General features: G+C 43.6%; 1 protein-coding gene across 4 annotated transcripts in view; it reads left to right on the top strand.

Moving 5' to 3' along the window:
• The window catches only part of IGSF9B (immunoglobulin superfamily member 9B), a 130,123-nt gene extending 105,526 nt beyond the window's left edge, over positions 1-24,597 (top strand). For 2 of the 4 annotated variants that reach the window (XM_035139553.2, XM_035139552.2), the window contains exons 19-20: positions 13,051-13,172; positions 13,967-24,597. In XM_035139553.2, the coding sequence (XP_034995444.2) occupies positions 13,051-13,172; positions 13,967-14,190 (346 nt within the window). In that variant the 3' untranslated portion in view covers positions 14,191-24,597. Of the gene's footprint in view, positions 1-474; positions 912-2,326; positions 2,365-13,050; positions 13,173-13,966 lie in introns of those variants that run through there. The other 2 variants (XR_004694000.2, XM_060283076.1) reach the window with 2 other exon arrangements.
• The last annotated feature ends 824 nt before the right edge of the window (positions 24,598-25,421 follow it).

The following is a 25,421-nucleotide window of genomic DNA, read 5'->3' as shown; positions in this document are numbered from 1 at the left end:
TCTCACCCTCCCCGCCTCACCTGCTCCCATCCCTTCCCCACAACTTCTTCCCCTGCCACCATCACCTGAATCCATGTCGAGGCACGCTGCAGCAACTTTTTTGGAGATGGCCTCCAGCTGGGATTTCTAATATTATTTCCCCCCTCCCTTCCCCAGTCAAGTTTTGCAGTGTTGGGCCACCCCCTGCCAATGTCTCTTACCCCCTCAGCATGGGCAATTAGATCCATAGGGTCCCTGGCCTTTGGGACTGTTGGGAATTGTGTACTGTTGGTTAGCTCAAGGGCTCCCCCTTTTCCTCCCCTGTCACAAGAAATAAAAATATCGAAGCTTTCATTTTTGTTTGGGAGTTATGTGCCGGGATGAAATGAAGAGGGTGTCCAAATGTCTAAAAACTGTAGGGTCAAGGTGGTGTTTCTTTTCGTTTTGCAACTGGGTCAGCGAGCCCCAGATATTACCAGTATTTTCCTCTTCTAGTTCCTGGCTGTTTACTTTCCTGGGACATTAAGGCCTTGAGGCCCGCTCTTTGCCTTCTTCACATCCTTCTTTTACCCCCCGAGAGGGTTTGTCATCTTCCATGAATGAAACATGGCCGCACAAGCCGCCTTTTTCCACAACATCTCCAAAAGGGGTGCTGCAGCCCCACCCACAAGACTTGGGCGAGGCGAGAGAAACAAAGACATTAGCCACACGAACAGCTTGTAAGGAGAGGACCAAAAAATTAAAAAAGCCAAAATCTACCCCAAACACACAGAAGTCAAATCAGGAAGCCGCCAGCACCCTCGGATCCTGTCCATGCAAGGGATTGCAGCTGGCCAATTACCTCCAGCAGCTGGTTTTCCAGGTACCAGGGTTGCACCAGGCAAAGCGTCTTCTCTTTCTTTCCGTTTCTTCCTTCTCCCCACACCTCTGTCTTTCACACTAACTGTAGGTGCGCTCTCCTTCCATCCTTTTGTCTTTGTTGAAACAATTTTTTTGTTCTCCATGTAGTGGAGTTTGACTCCCCTTGCCCCCTCTCTTAATCCCGCAGCATTGTGGAAATGAGTGGTGGTCCCCCACCCCCCGCCCCTCCCAAATGGCTTGATGGAAACATGTGTAGATCAGTTTGGATCAGGAGGGAGAAGTGACTCAACAGCAAGCAAGGAACGAAGGGTGGGCTGGTTAAACTGTGTGGTCGGCCTGGTATGTGAACCCAAGCTGTGGTTGCGGTAGGGTCATTGTAGAGCAAAGGTATGAGACTTGAGTGTAGTGTGGGAAGCTGGCTTTTCACCACCTTGCCAAACATCCTTGCATCCTACCTTATACTCTCTGGTACCTGGAAGCACTTAAGTCTTGGGAGACCCATTTAGCAAGGTTATTGGTTGCTGCTTCAGGGGATTGGACCCAAGGGACAGGAGACATGTCTTTGCGCTAAACGGTTGAAGGGTGCTGTAAACGACTAGCAAAATGAAAGCAACCTCTGTTACTTTAAACCTATGCTTGTATAGACAATCTGAAACCAATGGATGCAAGACTTCCAAAGACCACATATGGGAACATATTAGGACACTCTAGAGTAGTGTTATTGAATATTGGGCTCCCATATATTGCTGATCTACAACTCCCATCATCCCTGACAATTGGCTTAGTTCGCTGGGGATGATGGGAGTTGTAGTCCAACAGCTTCTGGGGACCCACGGTTGAAGAACACTACTCTAGAGGACACGTCCACACTACAAACTTCATACCATTCTAACTGCCATGACTTCTCCCGAAGTATCATGGGAATTGTAGTGGTTTTTCTGCTGAACACTTCCTGTTATGAGATCCCTAACTCACCTTTACCCTCTCACAAGTGATTCCAGACATATTTTAATGTGTCAAATTGCTCCCCATTAATGGTACCCCCAAACCATTCACTGTCCTACTTGATGTTGAGGCTGGCCCTACCCTCCTCATGCAACTATAGTTCCCAGTCTCCCCTGGAAGGAGGAAATGAATGTTGAGCTGGCTTCAGCTCTGCAGCCTGAAGCTTTCTGCAGGTCTGCAGCTTTCTCTGTGTTAGCGCCCTGTTGCCTGTGCTTTGAAGCCATGCCTTCTATACACTTTCACCATCCTTTCTTTCATTTCCATTTCTTTCCCCCCTTTGTTTTTCCAGCATTGTTTGTTTGCTTCTTTTGTGTTTCGGTTTCTTTTCCCCTCACTTTTCCTTTTGGATTTACATTATTATTATTATTATTATTATTATTATTATTATTATTATTTTCCTCCTCCGTTTGACTTGCTGATGTCTTGTGGAGCTTGGCTCCTTGCGGGTGTTGATAACTGCTTTGTTTTTGATTAATCTCAGCTATCTGGGCAGTGTTGTCGAGACAAGCCACTCCTCAGCTCAATAGGTAAGGGTGATCAATGTCTGGAAGGATGGTGCTGTGGGGCGTGGTTGGGGAGAGGGGCATGGGAAGGGATTCCAAAGGAGGGGGGCTTTTTCAATAACATATATCTCTATATCTATACATTTCCTTTAAAGGGGAATAAGGTATTGCAAAATCCAGGACAAACCTTTGCACACTTAGTCTCTGTGGTTTTTGGGTTTCCCCATTCTCTTGTACATCCCCTTCTCTCTATAAGCACAGACTATATCACCCAAACTTTTTGGGGCCACTGACCCCTTGATTCCATAAACTCTTCTCCAGTGCCTCTATAAAAAGCATTACTCAGAATAGCAGTTTGCCTTAGTAACAATAAATTGAACATGTATCTAAAAATCCAGTTTAGTTTAATTAATTCAACAAAACTAATTAACTTGATCCAGTGATAGCAGCTTTTCAAAGTTAAAGAGTCATTTGCACCTCTAACACCTCCCCGCTGCTGCCCCCTTGCTCCTCAAGAGTGTGCCCCATCACCAAGAAGGACCACAATAAATGGATATCAAGTGGAGCAATGTGACTGAAGCAGGGAGCTCAGGTTCTAGCCTAACACTTAACCGCCACACCAGTCAGAAGTTCCAAACCCCGCTCTTCAGAGACGCTCCCATATAGCTTGTAGTGTATGAGATTATATTACCCATCTCTTCCCCATACTTAATGAGCGGGCTGGCCTTACCATTAGGCAGAGCGAGGCAGCTGATTTTGGGTGTCATGAAAGGGCAGCAAACTACTAAGTTATAGGCAACTCCCCATTTATGCATGCTATATTTGCGTAGGACGGTGCACATGCAACATGCCACAAACCCAGAAGTGGAACCTGGAAATGGGGAGCACCCTGGAGAGTCTTCCTGGCGCACCAGCAGACACTCAGTGGGCTCTGGGGAGGATCTCATTGTGAGCCAGGAGGACTCTCCAGGGCGCTCCATTTACACACAGGGAAGCCCGGAATAAAACCTCTGCATAAATTGGGAGGTGCCTGTATTTAATTTATAATTATTTTTAGTGATGGGGGGAGGGAGCAGGGCTTTGGAATGTTCTGTCTCAGGTGCCAAAATAACTGTCATGGCCTTGAGAGCTGTGCACCTTGACTGTCAGGAGCAGGAGGAGCCATTTGTGAGACCATACCCTCCAACTTGTTTCTGATGAAAATAAAGACACCCCCTGCAACATTTCTCTGATGAAAATAGGAACATCCTATTCCATCCCCTCCAACATTTCTCTGATGAAAATAGGGATGTCCTATCCTAAGGAAAAGTGGGACATTCCAGGATCAAATCAGAAACCAGGATGGCTTCTGTAAATCTGGGGCTTTCCCTGCAAAATAGAGGCACTTGGAGGGTCTGCGAGACCTACTGATAGAATCTCAAACCACCAGCCTTGGGTGGCAACATGCCAAATACTGGATGAAAACTCTTTGTTCTCACCATTCTTTTTAGCAAAATAGCAAAAGCAGGGGCTTTGACAGAACCCCAGTAGTCTGTTGTAAAGAAAAGCCTGGTTGGCTTTTCTTGCCTCAAGAAATGGCCACAAATTGTGCAGGCACTGATTTATGTCCTGCAACATTGCTCTTCTAGGAGTCGCTCCTTAAACGAGAGAGGCTGGGCATTTCTGCCCTGTGTGAAAACCTGCAGATGATAAGCGACTGCATACTCTGTTGTTATTTAAAAAGAGACTCCATAAAGAAGAGAGGCAAGTGATTGCTTTATGATTGGGGGTTGTAAAGTTGTCAGTGGGTGAAGCGTTGCTGGGCACTTTATGACCAGGTCAGTATACAGCCTTCCCCACCCACAAGCACACAAACACAACCCCACTGTTTTATGGAGCCATAAAAACTGAAGAGGGACATGGTTTATGAGATTTGTGCAGACGCCTGAGATCAGCTCACTTCCACGGCGGGGATGCAGACAAATTTGGACAGGCATCTGCCGTCAATGTCTCTGGATGACACTCTCTTCTGCAACATAAAAAAGACCTATTCAAAACCCAGTGCTGTCTTCTGAGGACTGGGGAATGGATTTCAGTACAAGGTCATGTCAGGTGAACAGCAGGCCAAGTTACACTTAAGATCCGGGGTGATTTATTTTAGGCCTCCCCTGTGGAAGGCCCATTAATACCCAGTGGCAGCTTGGGCTGCCATACCAGGCTCCTTAGTCCATTTCCTACTGCAGTCTTTTGCAGCTTGGCACCCTCCAAATGTTTTGGGACTCCCATCAGCCCCAGCCAACATGGCCAATGTTGAGGGATGATGGTAGGTGTAGCCCCAACAGCAGTATCTGGAGGGCCACAGGCTCCCCATTTCCTGCCTTGGTAGATCACATGACCAAAAGATAGGAAGCCACTTTGAATCAGGTTGGGCCATTTGTCCCTCTAGCCCAGATTGTCCTTTCTGACTAGCAGCAGCTTTCAAGGATCTTGGGAGGAGAGTCTTTAATATCACTTGCTACCTGAACTGTTTAACTGAGCCAGGAACCTTCTGCATTCAAAGCAAGGACTGTGCCACTGAGACAAGGCCTGGTTTGATTTGCATTGTCATCGCCCTCTTTTCAATTTTTAATCTGGACTGTATGTACAACACACATACTCAACATTCTGCACATTTGACAATTCAAATTTTGCATCAGTGAAAGCTGGATAAGGTACCCTCACCAAACATTTGCAAAGTTTGCATGATGCTCCTATTTCATATAATTTATTTTGTTTTTGCTAGTTGTGGAGAGCAGAAATAAACAATAAATTGCAATAACTCGGGCCCGAGTTCTTGCAATTTACTGTTCATTTCTGGACTTCACCAAGAACTCCGATTTCTACAGTTGTGGAGAGCAGGCTGCTAAAATGCCTCTTAACTGTTGCACACACCCTGTCTGGCTTCTGGGATCTCAGCAGGCATTGCCTACACATTTTCAAAAATATATTTGTGTTCGGGTGGGGGCGAAGCACTGGTTCTCAGAAAGCTGAATTGTGGATGTGCAGTACTGCACCCTGCAGTCCTTTAGGATATAAAAAGCTATTTGTGCGTGCTCAGTTCACTGTGAATGTCTGTTAACCAAGGACAGGTCTCCTTGTCCCCTCACAGTTAATCTCATCACTGTAAGGGGAAACCCAAAAACCACAAGGCCAAGCTGGTGTCCTGTGTGCTCTTCCCTTAAGTGGGGCTCATAGCCCTAGATGTGAGCCTAGGTGGGGGGTGGCCAGGACTTGCATATGCCCTGACAGTTGTCACTCTGGTGTACATCTTTTGGAGTTTGAGAACTCTTGTCTGTCTGTCTTTTTTGGAAGAGAAGAGTTTTCCCCTTTAAAGGCTGTCCATGTGCCAGTTCTCTGCATGCATTTCACACTCGCTCTGGCTTGGAGAAGTTGTAAGTCCTCTTTGTCTGATTGCTTTTTCTCTCTTATTTCATTATGATTTCTACCTTACGTTTTGCTTTCTCTCTCTTTTCTCACTCCATAGTTACTACTTTCTCCTCCTCTTTCCTTCCCTTCCTTCTCCTGCCTTCTCCCCCCGCCCACCCCCAACCTCTCTCTCCTCACTTCCCAACCTGCGCCTCCTGTCCCTTGTTCCTCTCCCTTCTCCATCCCTCTCCTGTCAGCATGGTGAAAATCTGTTGTGTAGACAAGTTGTGCTGTCCCCTGCAAACCTGGTGAAGGGATGCCTTTATCTGGTGTGTGCCCTGCTCTTTTATCAGCTTCCTCCTTACCTCATTGCACTGCTGCTGCTACTGCTGCTGCTGCTGGTGGTGGTGGAGCCTGGCACGGCAGTAGGAAAATGCTTGGGGGGGGGGGCAGGATGGGAGCATCTTTCATTGATTCAGCTTGCAAATGGCTATGCAGCAGTATCACTCAAGCGTAGGTCCTTCTTGGAGTTTTGAGGTGGCTGGCAATCCCTTAAAATGGAGAAGGAGGGATCTCTGTGCTTAAAAGCTTCAAAATCCTAGAGGCTGTAATCCAGCGTTTTGGGGGGAGACTATTTATTGAGGTAATGCTGTGCTCATTGTACCTTTCCAGCTCGGTGTCTCATTCCAGTGCCAAGGGTTGCCACTTCTCCCTTACATTTCTTCCTCTACTCTTCCAACCTTCAGCCAGGAAGGAAGATCCAGAGAAATAATAGCTCCCGATTTCTGCCATTGCTGACTAGTGGAACTGCTCATTTTAGTTGTCCTTTGCTGTTGGCATTCAAGATGAATACTGTGCCAAATAGGCAAACCATGTATCTCTCCCAGGTGTTTTTTCTCCTCTTGTCTTTGGACACTCTGGAAGGAAGCCATATTAGTCTTTTCCGTGCGGTGCCATATTAGTCTTCTCTTGCTTTAGCCTAGTTTTCACCTATGCTCAATTAACATGAACTGGACATTCCAGGAAAAACTTATCCATTTGAGCCCTAATTATAGAGTCTGGGTAAGAATTTGAAATGTGGCTAACACAGCATGCCATCACCTGGTAGCATGTTTAGTTTAGCTTTTGTAAAAAGACAAACCAATGGGCCATAACATTAGTGTTTAACAGGAAAGAGTGGGGTGATACTCAACTAGGTTTACTCAGGGAAAACTCACTGAAGTGAATGAACCTAGTTTAGTAATATTCATTCATTTCAATGGGTGTGCTCTGAGTACATCTTACTTAAATACTATGTTGTTATTGTTATAATTATTATTAAATAATGACATTTATCGGTATATCATCATCCAAAGATCATTGGGTGGTTTGCAGCATAAAAACACATAAAAACAAAATAATAACAATCGCTCGGCCCACAAACACATTTAAAAGGTCATAGATTGTTTAATCAGCCAAAGGCCTTGTTGAGGAGAAATGTTTTCACTTTGCATAATGAAGTTCCATGTAAACCTCCCTGGGGAGAGCATTCCACAAATGGAGAGCCATTGCAGAAAAGCCCTGTTCTCATGTTGCCACCCTCCGACCTCTTGTGGACGAGGCACACAAAGAATGATGATTGCAGGGTCTGGGTCAGTTCATATTTTACATTCAGAGGATCCCCAAACCATTCATCTCTTTAAAAGCTGTGAATGAATGGCTGTGAATTGGTAACTTCATTAAATACCTGAAGAATTTCCTCTAAACCATTTTAATCTGTTCACAGTTGACAGAAAACAGGGTGAGATGGACCATTAGTTTAACCATTGGTTTAATTTAGTATGGTCTTGTGTTGGTCTTCATTAGAAAGTTTTACTCCTTTTAAAAAACCTGTACTTGACATTCAGGATTTCCAAAGCAAAGCTTTTACACTATCTAATCTAAGCCATTCCATTAGAAAAAGTCTAAAATACCCAAATTAGGAAGCAGGGAGAATGATATATTTCCTAGACACTTCCAAGTATATACTCCATATACTCCATTATAAATGTGTTAAGGTGCTACAACACTATTTCTTGCATTTACTTTCATAGACACATATGGCTACCCCTCTAGAAATTTTTACAATTGATGTAGTCCATAGGAACATTGGAAGCTGCCTTATATTGTGTCAAACCCTTGGCCCATCAAGCTCAGTATGGTCTCATTGACTGGCAGCAGCTTTCCAGGGTTTCAGTCAGGAGTCTTTTTTCCTATGTTGAGATGCTGGGGGTTGAACCTGGGACCTTCTGGGGGTACAAGATAGATGCTCTGCAGCTGAGTGCGCCCTTCCACTGAGAAGTAAAAATGACTTGCATTGCGGGTGATGTTGAATTGTCCGTGACATTTCATCCATGATAAATTAAATAGCCTCAAACCCTAAAAATGGAATCTCCACTGCAGGGTGGTCTGAATACCAAAAGCTGGGCACAGCACTGGGTTTAGGGCAGTGCCAGCAGTTCCCCTGCACAGGACACCGAGCCAAGGTGGCACAAAATAGCAACAACATCAACCTATATTTCTGTGGGTACCTACTGAGAAGATCCATAAAAAAGCAACTGCGCCAAAAAGAATTACCTAGAAAATTAGAAAGATGGGGCAAGGGGTGCAAAATTTTGTCCTCGCTCAGGGTGCCATATCACCAGAGTCCGCCCCTGCTGTGTATGAACAACACTAACCACCACCACCTTCAAGTTATGCCTGTGAACTTCTAATACAGGCATCCCCAAACTCGGCCCTCCAGATGTTTTGGGACTACAATTCCCATCATCCTTGACACTACACTACACTACACTGGCTTTCCAGTACTTTATTGGGGAATTGTGCTCAACAATAGCCCAGCACTCAATGCAGATGTAAGCATGGCAGCTATTGGAATGGGAAGAGTGGTGAGCTATAGGCTGGCATGATGTGCAGTAGCACACCAGCCAGCCAATTCTGCATTAGGTAGTATCCAAACCAGTGTGTGCCATTGCAAGTTGGAAAATCCTGCCATTGCAAAAAAATAAAAATAAATGTCTATCCATTTTTGCACATTTGTCCTGAACATGCAGCCTGTCTTTTCACCAGTTGGAGTGGTTTCATAGTCTTTCATGCTTAGAATGCTTATTTTTATTCAATTAGTATAGCTTTATATATTTAAGGTTTATTTTGCCCCCCCCCCAAAAAAATAGTCCATGCACACATTTCCTGAGTGTAGGCTGGGGAAATGTAGATCAGTAGAAAAGATGTGCTGCAAATCACAAAGATGGCACAAAAATGTTCAAGGTGACTCGTTTTGCTCCCCATCTTATCTTATCTTATCTTATCTTATCTTATCTTATCTAGTCCTTGTACAAGGGAGATGTCTGATATCAACTATTGCTCAGTGTTGAATATATGTTACACACACACACACACACACACACACACACACACACACACACTGATAATTTTAATCTTTGAAACCTTATTATGAACGTGCTTCGGGTAGCAGCCCAGTATGCCTCATAATCTAACATTAACAAGGGGAAAAAATAATCTGTTTTCTGAGCTGGGCTAATGCAGTTTTCTGGATTAGTAGTTTACAAGGAAGAAGAAAAAGAAGCCTCATCACTTTAAGCTTGATTCCAAATGTTCTGTAGGAACAGGGAAATGCAAACTTGGGCTGGAGCTCCTTTCTGCTACTGTCTTCTGCGCCATTGACCGGATCTTGACAAATGGCCCACTACCACCTTCCATCGTCTCTTAAAAAAACTTCAAATGGGAATGACTAATCTCTCTCTTTCTGTCATACTTTTCATACTTCTGCTGTTTGTGTCCCAGCTTGTTAATAACATTTTTAATTTTGCTGAAAATTGTGTGTTTGCATAATTGTCACAAATGGTAGGACGCTCAGACTGGATATTCAAGACACATGTTAAAGGAAGCCTCTCAGGGTTTGTTTTTTTTAACAGACAGTGTTATTTTTCTTCCTCTCCATCTGCTTCTTTTGTACCATCTCAAGTTTGAACATGGGAGTTAGGCTGTTATGGGAGGCAGTGAAGAACCTGGGATGCCATTGAAAAAAAAAATGCATCTTTGAAAAAGCGGAAGTCAAGGAACTGGAAAGATGTCCTACGTTTCTTTGGTTGTTGCTGTTATCTACCTATTTAAAGCTGGTCTTCCTGAAAGAACCCACTATTTGCAACCATCTCTGTTCCCTGGATCTTTTTAAAAACAGTGAAAACACAAGAGACACTTTGTTTGCAGTGCAGCAGAACAGAAGATGGAAGGAGATGAGAATCTGAATAACATTTCAAGAACCCAAGAGAAATGGGGAAGATAACATTTTGCTTCTATCTGTTCTACATCAACATTTATTCAGACTTCCTTCTTATCTCCATACCAGAAGTATTAGGTTCAATAAATATCTGCTCGTACTCTGTAATTCTGTATTTCGTCACTTTTTTTAACCAAAAGGGAAGAAGAAAGAAAGCCAGATAACATTTTTCCATCACTAGATTTACCTGTGTTTTGAGGGGTTGCTGCATTCCAAACAGTTAGCCTTGGGTATTTTGTTTCTCTCACAAAACTCTTCATTCCCAGTGCTCAGATTAGACAACAGTAGATAGGATCCTGACCCCCTTAGCTGCTGTTTTGAGAAATTGGGGTGGGGGAGATTATATGGCTAAAATAAGGCTGGGCCTTATGGAATTTATTACAGCCAGCCAGTCTCCTCATCATTCAAGCACTGAACTGGCACAATATTTGCTACTGAGGGCTGAAGCACTGAGCCCAGGACTTTTCTAGAGCAACATGAAACTAGGCAATGGGTTTTGAGAACTGCACAAGGCAACTTTTGCTAGGCTGGTGCACTACATAGGTTTTAGAATACAGTTATGCTGACTGAGGCTGGTGGCAGCTGTACTCCAAAGCATATAAAAGGGCACCAGGTTGGTGAAGGCTGGCATAGGGTCTGGCCCACAGATTTTGTGTTTGTGTGTTTATATAATACATCTGCTTTGGAACATCCTCACCTAAATCACATGATTCTGAAGGAGAAGAAGCAGGGTGGGGGAGTAATAAGAAACAGAAGTAGAAAAATCAACAAAGAAATGAAAATATGATACCATGTTAGACTACTGTGAACAAAGTATAGTTCATTATATTTGCAGCCAAATCTATCTATCTCTAGTCTAGTCACTCATTTATTATTTATTGCATTTATATCCTACCTTTTTTCCAAGGTAATGAACACGGTTCTCCCCTTCTTAATTCAACCCCCTCAACAACACTGTTGAGGCTGAGAGGCAGTGACTGGTTTCCAAAATCACCTAGTGTGCTTCATGATGTTTTGAACCCTGATCTCCCACATCTTCATCCAACACTCTGACCACTACAATCACACTGGCTGTCTAGTCAAGCATTCTGCTCCCATAGTGGCTAATCAGATGCCTATGAGAAGCCCTATGCCTATGATGTGGCCTGCCCCCAGCAAAGGAGAGACTCACTCCCTCTGTGGGTGCCAGAGAAGACTGCTGCAGTGCTTTGCACAAGGAAGGGGACATTGACAAGAGAAGCAACTCTTTGTGAAGGTTGTCCTGGCCCTGGAATTGGATGGGTGTCCCCAAACCAAAGAGAACTTTGGAAGATTTTGCCACAGTTGCTGCCTCCACATTGCATTCCTTTTCGTTTCTGATCCCCCAAACAGTCAAATACGTGGTCTAATGGACCAATTATCAATACATCACAGATGACAGAACATTCAGGGCACATTGGCAATGTTATCGGTACAGTGGTACAGTTGGGGGTGAGACGTAATCTCTTCACTCCTTCACCTAATCCTTTTGGGGAAGAGTGGGATGACCGGACAAGCGTTTGAGCTAGAGCAAACCTGCCCTGTGGCAATCCGGAACTTGTGTCAGATGCCTGGCCATCTATCTTGAAATAAAGAGAGAAGGCCTTTCAGCTTGCTTCAAACCCAATCTGTCCAGAGAGAATTTCAAGAGTAGGAAATAGGTCCATCTAGAACAAGGTGTAGTCAGCCTCCTGGAGAACATTCCAGAGATGGTGTGCCATTAAAGAGAAGGCCCTTATATAAGAAACAATAGACTTAGCCCTGCAGGTGTTGTTAGTCTCCAACTTTCATCATCCCTGATGGCCATGCTGGCTGAGGTTGTTGGGACTTGGGGTCCAACACAGGGCATGTGGAAGAAACCCCATATTAAGTTCTACAGATTTTTATGGAGCAAGTATGCTTTGAGTTGTAGCTGTAGCTCCAGTCAACCCAACAACATGACATTGCCTATGGCAAAACCCATCAGCCGGAGCTGTGGCTGTCCAAAATCAGTTTGAAGTATGACAGTGTAAGGGTCTAGATATGTCCTTTGAGAAAGTCTTTGGTAGTCTAGGAGTTCTCCCGCTTTCTTTTGTACCTTTCAAAGACAGTTTGCAATGTTCCTCTCCCTTGGACTTGCGTGCTGTATGTTTGTGTGGTGAATATGCAGAAATGATGTCTCACTAGGACGAAACTAGGATGAATGCAAATGTATATTGCAAATAAAGTTCAGAATTTAATGACCTTCCCTCATTGCATCTGCCACCCGACACCCCATGATTCTTTCATGTCCTTCACCTTTTTGTGCTGCGGAGTTGGGATGCATCCTTTTGCTACTAAATTTTGGTAATTTGCCTGACCACTGTGGACACCTGTTATATGTCTTTTTTTTCTTTTCTTTTGCGTTTCCTCCCCTCTTAATTCCAAAAAGTGCCTTATTGGACATTAGAATTGACACTTTAATTATTCTTTTTTAAAGATTGCAGATCATTTTAATTCAAGAGCCTTGGTGCTAGTTTTATTTCATTTTTTCCAGCATGGTTCATTTCTAGAGATCCAGCCATTTGTAGGAGTTTGCTTCCGTTCGCAGGAATGGCCAAGCGGTCGGAGTCTAATGTCTTTTTTCTATAACCTTTGCCTGGTTCGACCTGAGCAGCATTTGTTGTGGGAGTAGCAAAAAAATAATATCAATCAATTCCCAGAGAAAGAGCTGGTAGGGTTGGTTGGGGGAATACCAAGGGTGTCTGGCAGTGTGGGGTGATAACACTAATATATATATAAATATATTCATGAATAGGTGAGGGAAAAAAGGTTTCCCCTCCAGCACCAGTGTGGTGGTGTGGACCCTTATTTCACCTTCCTAGGACCCTCCTCATATTCCCCCCTCCTTTTCCACGGCAGACCTGGCAGAGGTTGAATGCTCTCTTCCCAGCAGAGAGACCTCCCTTGAGACAGAATACGGCAGGGGGCCACTGATGGCGCTTGTCTGTTTTGTCTTTCTAGAAAACGTCCATCTCCAACCCGGAACGCTGCTGCACCTGAGAGGCTCGAAGCTCTGAAATACCAGCGGATAAAGAAGCCCAAAAAGTCATCCAAGGGCTCCTCGAAATCCAAAAAACAAATCAGTGAGTGCGAGGAACACGAGACTCCCGGCTAATCGTCCCACCCCCCGCCCTGCCTGCCCCTTGCCACTTTGGGCCTGGCACAATACTCATTGAAGTCAATGACTTGTAATGAGAATTGATTATGTCTCTGGGCCTAGAGAAAGTGTGCTACTCTGTCCTGTTTTTTCACCTGTTCACGGGATCTACAGAAGTGAAAGATTCCACCACCCACCCACCCCACTGATATTTGCCTCCATCCCTTAAGCCAAAAGGTAGTTTATAGCCCCTTTCACCTCCAGTTTGTATAGACCCTGAGCTGGTGTTCCCTACAGTTTTCCGGTGGATTTCTCTTTAAACTCAGCTCCTGTGTCTCTCATTTCCTTTTTCCTCCTACCCCAGTTCCTCAATAAACTCTCCTAATTCCTCCTCCTCCTCCTATTCTGCCCCCCTCTTGGTTACATCCTTATTTAAACAAAACCCTCCCTCGTTCCCAAGGATCATCCATCCTCTCGGCAATCCCATGAACATCTCACATCCTCTCTGCATAAACCAAACCCTCCCACCCCAAAGCATCGCTTTTCTTCCCCCTGTTCTACAAATCACACAACTTTTCATGTGCTAAAATAATACCTCTCTGCCTTGGTTATATTTTAAGTTGTGTACTGAACTTCTTCTTTTTCCTCCTCCTTTTTGTTGTTGGCTTAAAAAGAACAAAGAACAAAACCAAACCGCTGATTGCCTGTGCATCCTGCCGTGATACCTGTGCAAAATGCCTAACCACCCTCTTCCTCTGCCCTTGTCACCTTCCTCCTCAGATGGTTCTGCCTCCCAGGTTCAGCAACACCCTAACTCTCAGGTACTGTGGCCTGACGAAGCTGTCTGTCTCCGGAAGAAGAAGAGACATCCTCGCCAGGACCCCTTTGCCCGCCTCTCAGCACTGAAGGATGACCTCTGCCACCGGCAGGTTCCTGAGGACCAGACAGCCATTCTCAACAGTGTGGACCATGATGATTCCAGTGGGCATGCAACCTTACTTTAGAGTAGCACCAGCCAGAGAAGGGACAAGGGGGAAGCTGGGTGTGTATGTGTAGAGGGGAGGGGGCAAGATAAGGGTGCAAATATATTGTGATCAGGCAGATTCCACAGAGAAACAGTGGGGAGAGAAAAAGCTGGAGCACAGGGGTGTGTGCACGCATGTGTGTTTGTGGCTCATACCTACTGGAGGGTGTGGGCTTCAGTCTTGTTTTTGGGTACCAGCATGGGGGGCGGGGGCGGGAAGTGCCTAACAAAGCAATTAATAACTTATACATGGTGCACAATAGCCTTGTGTGGTATTTGATAGGAGTAAACCCAACATCAAGTCTTTGACCATTGCAGGGTGGGGGAGACCGTTTGCATCTCCCTGTAGCATTTTCGTTTGCAATGCAAATCCGTTAGGATAGGCAATATCCAAAATGAGACAGGAAGGGAGGTGGGCGGGCATGGGGGAAACATCCCTGCTTAAGCGAATCAGCTTTGTTTGGATCTCCTGCAGAGGGTCAGGCAAAGGAAGAGCTCAGTGCAAGGAGTTCTTTAGGAGAGGGAAATGGAGCTTCGAAGTGACTACCCTTTGTAAAAATATTCGTCATAATGATCTGGTGAGCCACAAACCTTCTTCTCTGTGCTGTGGCTTCCGTCTTATGTGTCCTGGAAGGAGGATGAGATTTTACAACTTGGTTTCCAAAATTATATGTATACAGTGGGGGTTGTTTTTCTAAAAGAAAAAAAAGTATAGATACAGGATACAATGTATATTTATACAGCGTGTGTTTCAATTTAGGTAGAAAACACTGGGAGGGGGGGGGGAGAGAACAAGCTTTCCTAATTTAGGGAGTGGGTTGGGAGTGATATCAGAATTACCACAGGAGTATCATGGGATGCAGTTAAGAAACCAAGATTTCAAGCTGAGGCTTATGACCCGATGGATTTTATTAATGTGGTGCAAAACTTACCAGCACACAAACACACGCGCACACAAAAACACGCAAAATCTGCTTGTTACAACTGTCACACCTTTTTGATGTCTGAATATTCTGAGTGAAAGTACAAATTACAGTTTACTTTCTTATCTGTCAAATGAAGACCTAGAATTAGAGTATGTATTGTGTTTTGCACAGTTGAATCAATGTACACGAGAACCTTCTTAATTTCCACTAAAAAGGCTGGAAGGTACCTATTTTTTCCCCAGATTAGAAAAGAAGGCGGCAGCTTGTTGAAAAATTCTGGTATTTGCATTCATCTCCCTGATCATAGATTGTTGCAAATGGTAGGTTTAGAATGGCTAATTTAAAGGTGCAAATCCCGATAATGCTAATATCTGTTCAGAAGTATACTATGAAGAAAAAGAGTCTTCGTACAGCAAAACCTTACTATATCAGTGCCTCCATTCACATGTCTGCTGAAGTGAGGAAAATCTGTTTTAACTGTGCGTGAGCATTACTAGGCGAGGTTCTCTGTGATTTCTTATGCTTCCAGTCCCTTCCCAGACAGTAAATCAGGTGTGGTGTTCCAATGCAGCAGAATGTGGTGGCAGAGTCCTGAGGTGGTGGAATCCACAACACCACTCATGACAATAGGTTGTGGGTTCACAGCTAGGGGTGTCAGATAATTCAGATAAAAATGAAATGGGATAGGCAGTTGCTGATGTTCGCTTATTCATTCAATGTCTAGAACTAGAATCAGTCCACTGAAAATGATTGGTATTTGCTGCTACTGCTGCTTTCCATTCACATACAACATGTAATTGATTACCGTACATCCGCCCCCTTCCATTGGCATTCTGTTTCCACTCATTGAAATGATTGGGATGGAATAACCTAATGGCAACACAACTTGCATAATTAAGTTACATGATTTCAGCACCGCGGACAGCAAGATGAATAGTGTAGCTTTGGTGGAAGTCAAGCTACAGTGGCATGAAAACTTAGTTGCATGTTATGAAAAAGATGCCTTCTTCCATCCCTGTTCATAACCTACAAAATTAGCTGCAAATACAAAATGAGCTCAGTGCTACTTTTATTTTTACAGCCACTTTTAAAAACTGAATGAACACAGGGGCATTCAGAATGGGTATCCCTTTATGTCTGTAGCTCAGTGGCAGAGCATCTACTTTGCAATGAGCAGCTCCCAGGTTGAATTGTCCATGGCATCTCCATGGAGGTCACTGTCAGTTAGCATAGACTATGCGGAGCAAGATGGACCAGCGGTCTGACTCAGTATAAGGCAGCTTCCTCTATTCCTATGAAGTGAAGTCCATTCCGCCATCCCAGGACAGTGCTGTCTCCCTCTTCTTCAGGAATAGGCCATGCCTCCGTGTCAGCAAGTGCCAACAGCATTAATCATAGGAAGGAGTTTGGGAATGTGACCTCTTATCTTGTTTTGCTGAGTACAGAGCGTGTTTCAAGTAGCAACTAGTGAAACCAAATTCCACAGACCTCTCCAGCATTGTTTGTTCATATGCATCTTGGCATCTGGCTTCGCTTATACGATTTCCTTCTTTGTTTGATTCTTAAGGGTGTGTCCCAGCCTGCCATATTTCATTTTGCTTGTTAACACTCTAGAATAAATAATCCCACCCACTCATGCAGGTCTATATGCACTTTCTCCTCCTAGTATAGTGGGACTGGATTATTTATTTTACTTCTAACAGTACAAATACACCCATACGCTGGCCATACCCAGGTGAATCAGTCTCCCTGGGAAGAGAAAGCTGTGTTGTTTATGGGGTAGGGGGTGGGAAGTGGGACCGGACACTGGGATGGTTTTGTGAAATAGTGGGGCTCTAGGAATGTGCAATAGCCAACTTTTAATGGTGCTATATACCAAGCCTGCACAACTTATGGTCTGCAAACCGAAACTCAGACCTTCAACTATCTACAGTAGCCTGCTGAGTACCAGTATGGTGGTATGGTTAGGGTGGTATACTTATACCCAAATTAAAATGGGGGGGGGACGGATGAATCTGTCTTTCACTTCTGTGTGTCTTTACCCATTTTCCCCTGTTCTGTTCTGTTTCTGTATTAACAAATCAGAGGAGTGTGAAATTGGGTGGATTGCAAAGTTCTGATCATATCAGCCTAAGAGGTGTGGGTGAAAGGTTGAACTCTTCAATCATGCCCAAGGTATATCCCTACTCAGTCACTAGTGAGCTTGGGCCCCAGTCATACGCTTCCAGCCTAGCCTGCCTCACAAGGTTGTTAGGAGTATAAAAACAGATGGTGCTGGGATATACCTGTATATATATATCCATCCCCCTGAACTCCTTGGAAGAAAGCAGGAGGTGAATTGTAATAAACCAACCCAGATGTTCAATTAACCTCCCTTTCTCACTGCCTGGCTGGGACTGCAGAACCAGGAGGCCAGTTGAGCACATGGCAGGCCTACAGGCTGGTTTTCCTTGGTAGGTCACAAGTCACCATGCAGGCTTCAGTTAAACAAAATTAGTAGACAACATGAACAAGGGGACTACAGGACTGGGTAAATGGTTGTGGGGCTGCATGTTACTATGTGTGTGTGTGGCTAGGATGCAAATAACTGTTCTACCTACAGACTTATGAACACCTGGTAGAAATTTCTGCTTTTTCAGTCAATTTGATTTTGAAACACCTCTTCCTTTTCCCCACTTGGTTTTCAGACTTGCTTGCTAGGCAATCTGGGAGCTACAAAAATCAAGGCTCACTGGATGCACAGAAGTAATAGTAGTTCTTTGAATCCTGGAATGTGATAATAGAGTGTGACAGTGGCCTGGAAGGAGTGCCAGTCTTAGGGTTCATCTGTGCTACAGACTTGTTTAAGAGTAATTCTCCCTTCCCAGGGAATACCCTCACCAAACTGTTGTGCCCAGGGTGCTTTTTGGGGGAAGTTACGAGAATCCGGTTGTACAAAATCTATACAAGTGTAACATAGCTTTTGCTAATACCATTTACAGAAAAGCTTGGCCCTCTCTGGCAAAGGTATGGCATATTGAAGGGGGTGGGCAGAACAGACAAGAAGCACAGCCAAAGCATTGGTGGATGTTGTGAGTGGTTGTGATGCAGAACAGCCTTCTCCCACTTGGTATCCTCTAGCTGCTTGGGGAAAAGAACTAGTGGACGCCTGTTTGACTAAGGCTGGTTGCCAGTGGTGCAACAATCATAGAATCATAGAAATTTAGAGTTGGAAGGTACCATGAGGGTTATCTAGTCCAACCTCCTACAATGCAGGAATCTTTTCCCCAACATGGGGTTTAACTCATGACTCTGAGATTAAGAGTCTCATGCCCTACCAGCTGAGCTATAGACTGTGACATCAACATGTGTCAATGTGAACTCTCCCTTGGGCTAGATATGATAGATGCTGTAGATTTTAACTGACTGCTGTAATTCTCGGAAGCCCTGCATTGTACTATGTTTGAAAATAGCATCTTCTCATTCCTACCTTTGTACAGTCAGGTTCAAGATGCCTTTTCTTGGCTGCACAAACCCTGTGAGAGAGGAAGCTATGGACTAATGGAGCAGGTGAGTGCAAGGTGGGCTGAGCAACTCTGGGTCACAGTTTCCCTTTCCTGGTTCTCTTCCAAGCCTGAGTTTACCCAGTCAGGCATTCATGCAGCTCAGCGACCTATGCCTCAGTGTCCCCCACTTATAAAGTGGGGGCTCACCGTACTTCAAAGCACTTTGTAAATCCCTTCTGGTTAAATCAGCTAATGCCAAGTATTGTTAGTAGTACAGTTCCTTCATATTAAAAAGTAACAACTTCTTCCTAAGCAGCAAGAGCAAATAACTTACTTCCAGGTACTTCCCCAACTGATGGAGTGCTCGCTGCCAAATCCTGTGTGTGCTTCACTCAGAAGTTTCACTTCCTCCAGTGGAACTTTCTTCCAATGAAGCCTGCTTAGGATTTGCAGCCCAAGGCCTTAGTTTGTCAGGTTTACTTTTATTAAGGTGGTACTTTGTTTTATGAGAAATTCAGGCAATGAAAACCAAGTCCCGGAATGGTGTTTGCCACCCTTGGTGCCGTGCTGGCTGGGGTTGATGGGAATTGTAATCCAAAACATCTGGAAGCGGCACCAGGGCTGGTGAATGCTGCTCTAGAAGTACTTTATTCACTTGTTTACAAAGGAGCTCCCCTAGATGTGCTTCCCAGGGTTCATTTGGTTCATTTGGAATATGGGCGCCTGGTCGTTTTTACCGGTGTTGCTAAGTTTACAGATATTTTGAATATATGATGCATCCTTATAACAAGTAAGACTGTTGATCTTACCTATTCCAGTATTATGACAGCAGCTCACCCAGGTCTTGGGTGGAGGTCTTTCCCTGTGCTGCCATGCAAAATCTTTTCATTTGGGAAGGGGAGCAGTGTGAGATCTTAAGATGTATGTGTAGGAAGAGGATAAATGGGTTCTCCCCCCCCCCCAACATTCCTTGTGCCATATTTGTGGGCATGCACTCCTTGTTAACGTGGGGAGAGAGGCACTTTCAGTGCAGACAAGAATTCTGGTCAATGGTGGTTTTATCCGCGTAGCAAGAGAGGACAGGGCTAGGAAATGCTTTCAGCCCCAAATGTGAAAATGCTCATCATTTTTCTTTCCCTAGAATTATTTCTGTCAAAAATGGCTTAAGATCTTAAGATGAATTCCCGATGTTTCTCCCAGTTCTAAATATACTGAGAATATTTATTGGGGGCTGGGGAAATGAGCTGTTTTCCCATGCCCAGCCTGTATTCATAAACACACCACCAGCTTTAAAAATATGATAAACACACACTTCCGGTCTACCGCCATTGCAGACCGGTGAGGAAATCTCGAGCTCCGAGATTCCCTTGCACGGTAAGGGGGAAGAGCTGTGAGAGCGACACGGACCCCCAAAAGAGCCCCAGATCGAGCTTTCTGGGGATGTGGAGATTCAGCAGAGCCCAGACACGTATCCTTTGCTCCCCGGTAAGCTCTATTAAGAGCCCCGAGAGCGAGCAAAGTGGAAACGTGGGCTCTTGAATTGGCTCGCTACCTTTGCCGTGTGAAGCTCCGTGCCGACTGCCAGCTGAGCGGTGGATTCTTCCTAAATTCAAGATTGAATTCATTGGACACCGTGAGTAAAGAACTAATTGGAATTAAAAAATTTGGACCATGGAAAGGACTAAAAATAAAGGAAGTCAGTTCTTTCCGCTGCGTTAAGCACGTTAGGTATAAGCACTGCAGTGAGCCACTCCTTTTACAAGCTTTCTCCATAGTAACTTCCATGCAAATGCAATGGCAGATCATGTCTGAAACTAGGCTTTCCCTTGAGAAGCCCATGATGCTAAGGAAAACATGTTGTGGCTGTTGCTCCCTGTAAGAGGAGTGTGAGATAAACCCTTGTGGTTGCTGCTCCTTATCAGAGGGGCATAGGAAAGGGACATTCTGCTAGACTGCTTTTTGGCTTGTCTTCAGGCACACTAGACAGCCAGCTCAGCAAATCTAAGCAGGTTTGGGTCTTTTCAGTGCCTGCATTGGAGACCTCTGATGCCCATGGACATTGCCTTGTGTTCTTTTGAAGGAAGGTGGGCAATAACCATAGTAAATAAAGTAAAAAGGTAGTTCTGGTCAAAATCCAGAGAATCGTGCAACTGTCTTCACAGGAGGATTAGCAATTCAGTTTCTCACTCAGCAGTCTCCTGTGCCATGTTTTAAAAACTCATATTTCATGGAAGGCTAGTTGTAATGGGATGTGAGGAGGTAAGACCTCACTCGGCATGCACATAACTCTTTGAATTCTTACCTCTGAGTTCCAGAGGTCCCATACTGTCTCTTTCATTCCAAGAGTCTTATTTAATCCCTCCTGGTGGTGCTATAGGAGGTTCTCTAATAATTCCAATAAATCAGCTGCTATAGGCACCACTGATATTTTAGTGTGTTTTGGCCAACCAAGGCTTGGACTAGTTTTACCATTAAAGGACATGGGAGAAAAGACTGAGACTGTTACTCCAGCTAACTGGTGTTGGTGCTAATTTTTGCGGGATTTTATTCTTATTTTTAAGGAGTGTTTTTTTACTTGCTTCTATCCCCAGTCTCAACAGTGAGGAATGAGTAGTTGATTTTCAAGAGACTTTCCCTCATGTTCTTAGGGGCATTGAAAACATTTAGTTCTGCAGGAGGGTGTGTGGTTTCCTTCCCTGATAAAATATATTTATGTGAATATGTGTGTGCTTAATTGTATAGACTGTTTTTTTTTAAAAAAAATACTCATTTGCCTGGCACTACTCAAGTTAGACAAAAACAGCCTGAGTAAGCCTCCATTGAGTCACAAAGAGCTTACTCTTGAGGAAGTATGTGTAGGGACTGCAGCTGGATTGAAGAAGGGCAAGGCTGGTAGTTTCAGAACCGTCCAGATCATGATTCTGGGATATGTGTTTATTTCTAGTGAAAAATTGTGTGCACTTAATTGCTAATAATTCTTCCCCATGTTGTGGTCCTTTTAGAACAACCTTTCATAAACTTCTTCAGGGAAGTCTCCTTGGAATCTCTGAGACCCCAGGATTTTTTTATCCCTATGTTATGCTAGGTGTTTCTCCTTTATCCCATTCTTTCCCCAAAAAAGCAGTTTTTGTTGTCAAGGTCGTTGTTTTAATTTTGTAGATCTCTGCTTGTTTTGTTCTTTTAATTATTGTGAGGAACTCTGAGATATATCGTGCTGTTATTTCCATAGTAATTACTCTCTATGGTATTTGTTCCCTAAATTTCCTGTGAGTCCCAGGGGATATAGCAAAAATACATTGTGAAAAAATACGAGACACCGGCAGCAAGAATGTCTTTCACTGTGGTATACAAAGGCTTCTGCCCCCCCCTTTTGAGAATGTAAATGAAACACACTGATATTATTACTTCCCTTTCATTAAGTATTTGTACCATTAATATGGCCTAAACATCTTGTGACACATCAGTCCAAAAACATGTATAGTGATAACCCACAAGGGGTTTTTATAAACACCTAAAATCCTTCCTTCTTTCCATCCTTCCTTCCTTCCTTCTTCCTGGAAATGCAGTGTGGGTGTGTAGACTTGTCAGAATGGGATGCAATTGCTTTGGTGGACTGCACAGGCTTAGAGCAAGACTTTTCATGTCAGTATACTGTATATTGAAATGATTATGGTAAGGCTGTTTTGTATGTCCTGAACTCTGCTAGATTTTGACAAGCTACCAATTCCGAGTGACATGATAGTCAAAAGGATTGTGGATTTTGCAGCATGGAATGGTATGGCACTGTATTTTGCTGCAGATAGGATGCAAGTTGTGTTTCCAGAGAGGAAAACAACTGAGGAAGGGGAAGTTGATATTATTATTATTTTTTAAATCTAATTATTAGTTTAAGAAATGCTTTCTAATAGCAGTTCTATCGTCACTAGAACTAAAAAAAGAAAGGAAAGGAAAAAGAAAATGGCATAGAAGATTCCCTTGTGCTATGAATATTAATAATGAAAATAGGATGATAATTTATTCACACTACCTTCCCTTGAAAGTCATCCAAAGTAGAGGTGCAGATCAAAAGTTGTCCAGGACTTTTTGGCAGAGTAAAGTGGTGTTGGCTTCTGGCTTCCACCATCACCCTGCCATAAAAACATAATTAAGAGGTGCTTTGCTGGATCAGATGAAACATCCATCTATTCCTGTTTCCCACAGAGGTCAAACGGACTCCAGAAAGGCAGGGGTTAAAAAAGGACCATTCCTCACAGTTTATCCCCAGCATTCAATGAATTGGAAGGTTCCACTCAGCTGTTGTGGTCAATTGTCTCTGATGGACATTGTCTAAACCCCTTTTTAATAAAGCCATTGCTATACCCTGTGGAGCAGACAGGCTTGCACTCCTTCCCTTTTGTTTTATTCACTGTACCTTGGGACACCCTCCAAGCACCCTGAATAGTGCGTTTAAATCCTGGGCATGGTGCCAGAACATTGCAGTTTACCCTCCGTAGAGACCCTCCAGCACCAGGCTCTAACTCAGAACTTGGCAGTGTTGATCTTATGTTGATTTCTTTGTTTTAATTAAAGAAGGAGGAATGTATATCAGAACTGTAGCGATATACGTATACAGAGGAACTATAGGAGATGCAGTTAGATGTATTTTCAGGAAACTAGTATATTTGCATGTAGAACTAACATTTGGTGTTAAAGGCCTGGTAGAAGGTGGGATGGGGAGAAGGCAGTATGGGGGTGGGATGTGGGGCAGGTGGAAATAGACTCCAGACTGGATTGTGGGGTAGGGAGGTGTGGCAGTTTCTCTGCACGACAAGGATGCAGGTCTTCATCTGCACAGAGTCTGGTGATAATAAGAATAACGATCGTACTTAATCATTGTACTTAATCATTGACACTACTAAATTATAGAGTGGAAAAAGGGATACTGAAAATATTTCAAATGCCTGGTATGTACATGAAGTCCCTCATGGTTCAGCTGTGGCTGTATTTGTAGGGAAGTGCCCTTTTCGGAAAGGTTTTGAGCCCATTGGATTAGTCTACTGGATCAGAATGGAGAAACAGTTTCTGGAAGGCTTCTGTAAAACCTATGTAACTGGAGATAATGGTGGGTCAAATGAACCACGATTTAGGAAGGATGCATGTTATCACACCACTGTTTTGCAAAACACTGAGTAATTTTGCTGGTCTCACTAATTATTATTATTATTTTGAGACCCTCAAAATCCCTCCAATGTTGTTGTTAATATTTTGCCTCAGGCAGCAACTTTACCTTCATCTTTCTTTTAAAAACAGCAACCACCTACCTTAGTTTGTCTCTAGGCAAAGACAAATAGACTCTCTGAAGCTAGTAGCATTTGCTTGTTTTTATCATATATGTTGACTGAACTTCAGGATGCTCAATCTTCTGGTTGGAGTTTATTGACCCAAGCTGTACTCGGTCACTTAGTGCCTTTTGACTTTTTTTTTTTTTTAGTTGATAGGAGGTTGTAACAAATGACTACAAATGCATGTTTCATCAGAGTAAGCCAGTATGATGGTGTTCATTAAATGATGGTAGCAAAACAGAGTCCCAGTTAACTCCTCTTTCTTGACTTATCTGAGATGGGAAGTGGGGAAAACTGACTTGGATCCTGTGATGAATGACTGCAGCGTTGTCTTAGACTATACAACTTGCTTAGCATATCATCAAAGCCTGCACACACATCACAAATATGCTTTTCCACAGGACATTTGGTCAGTAGACTGTTAACAAACATTTTCTTCCTTGGCAATGCAAGAGTAACTAGTTACATGTTTGCTGCTGTAGAAACCTGACTCCTCCCCTCTAGACACACACCTGTTATGTCCAGTGTGATTGTGTGCTGTGTGGAATGCGGTGACACAGTTGTCGTGTGACTCCTTTGGGTAGCGCCAAGAAAGTTACTAGTGATGAGAAGAACAACTTTTCCTCCTCCTGACCATAGCATTTTGTGACATATTCTGAACTTTATATCTATCTATAAAAAGACTATGAACATTTCCATGTTGTGTTCACAAAATGCAGGAATTAGTCTATTGTAGCCCTTTTTGAAAAGAAAAGAAAACAGTAGCAAACACCAACCAGGTAGACATTTAACCCTAACCCTTCCAGTTCATGAGTCTTGATTTTTAGAATTTAGTTCTTTAGATGAATGCACCACACCCTCGAAAGTGCTGGAACACACTTTTGTCCCCCCCACTTTTTAGCAGGAAGAGGAGTGCAGCTGCCCCCATTACACACACATAGGCCCATAAGGCTGCCCAATCCCCTTAACATTACTTTATGTCCTAGGCAAGGGATAGCATTTGTTTATGCTTGCCCTGTGTGAACCTTAGTTCAAAGGTGAATTATAATGCACTCTGATCCAAGCAATTCAGTTTCAGCAGGCTTAGACCTTGGCATGTCTTCTGGAAATGATGCCTGATATCGGGTACATCATCTGTGTTTTTATGGCAACCTGTGTACAGATGAGAATGCCAAACAGGAATCGTTCTCCTTAAATTTATGTTACATAAATGTTTATTTTAATAAAGTGTATCCTGTGTTTACATTGTAAATAGGGACCAGGAAAACCAGAAAGCCCATTTGTATCTATAATATCATATTTTGGGATGATAATTCCAACACCCTGAAGAAACGGAAAACTCAACATAGTAGTCACAAAAAGCATTAATAGAATGTCAATCCATAAAGTAAACATTCACTTATGGCCAAATTAAAAGCAGTCATCAGAGAAAAAACCCCAAGTATAACCAATCGTTTAAAGGCTTAATTTTCAGACCAA

This window comes from Zootoca vivipara, chromosome 15, assembly GCF_963506605.1.
Source record: "Zootoca vivipara chromosome 15, rZooViv1.1, whole genome shotgun sequence".
In the NCBI taxonomy this organism is placed as follows: domain Eukaryota; kingdom Metazoa; phylum Chordata; class Lepidosauria; order Squamata; family Lacertidae; genus Zootoca; species Zootoca vivipara.
The sequence above is the reverse complement of the archived record's forward strand: the minus strand, read 5'-3'. Positions and strand labels throughout refer to the sequence as shown.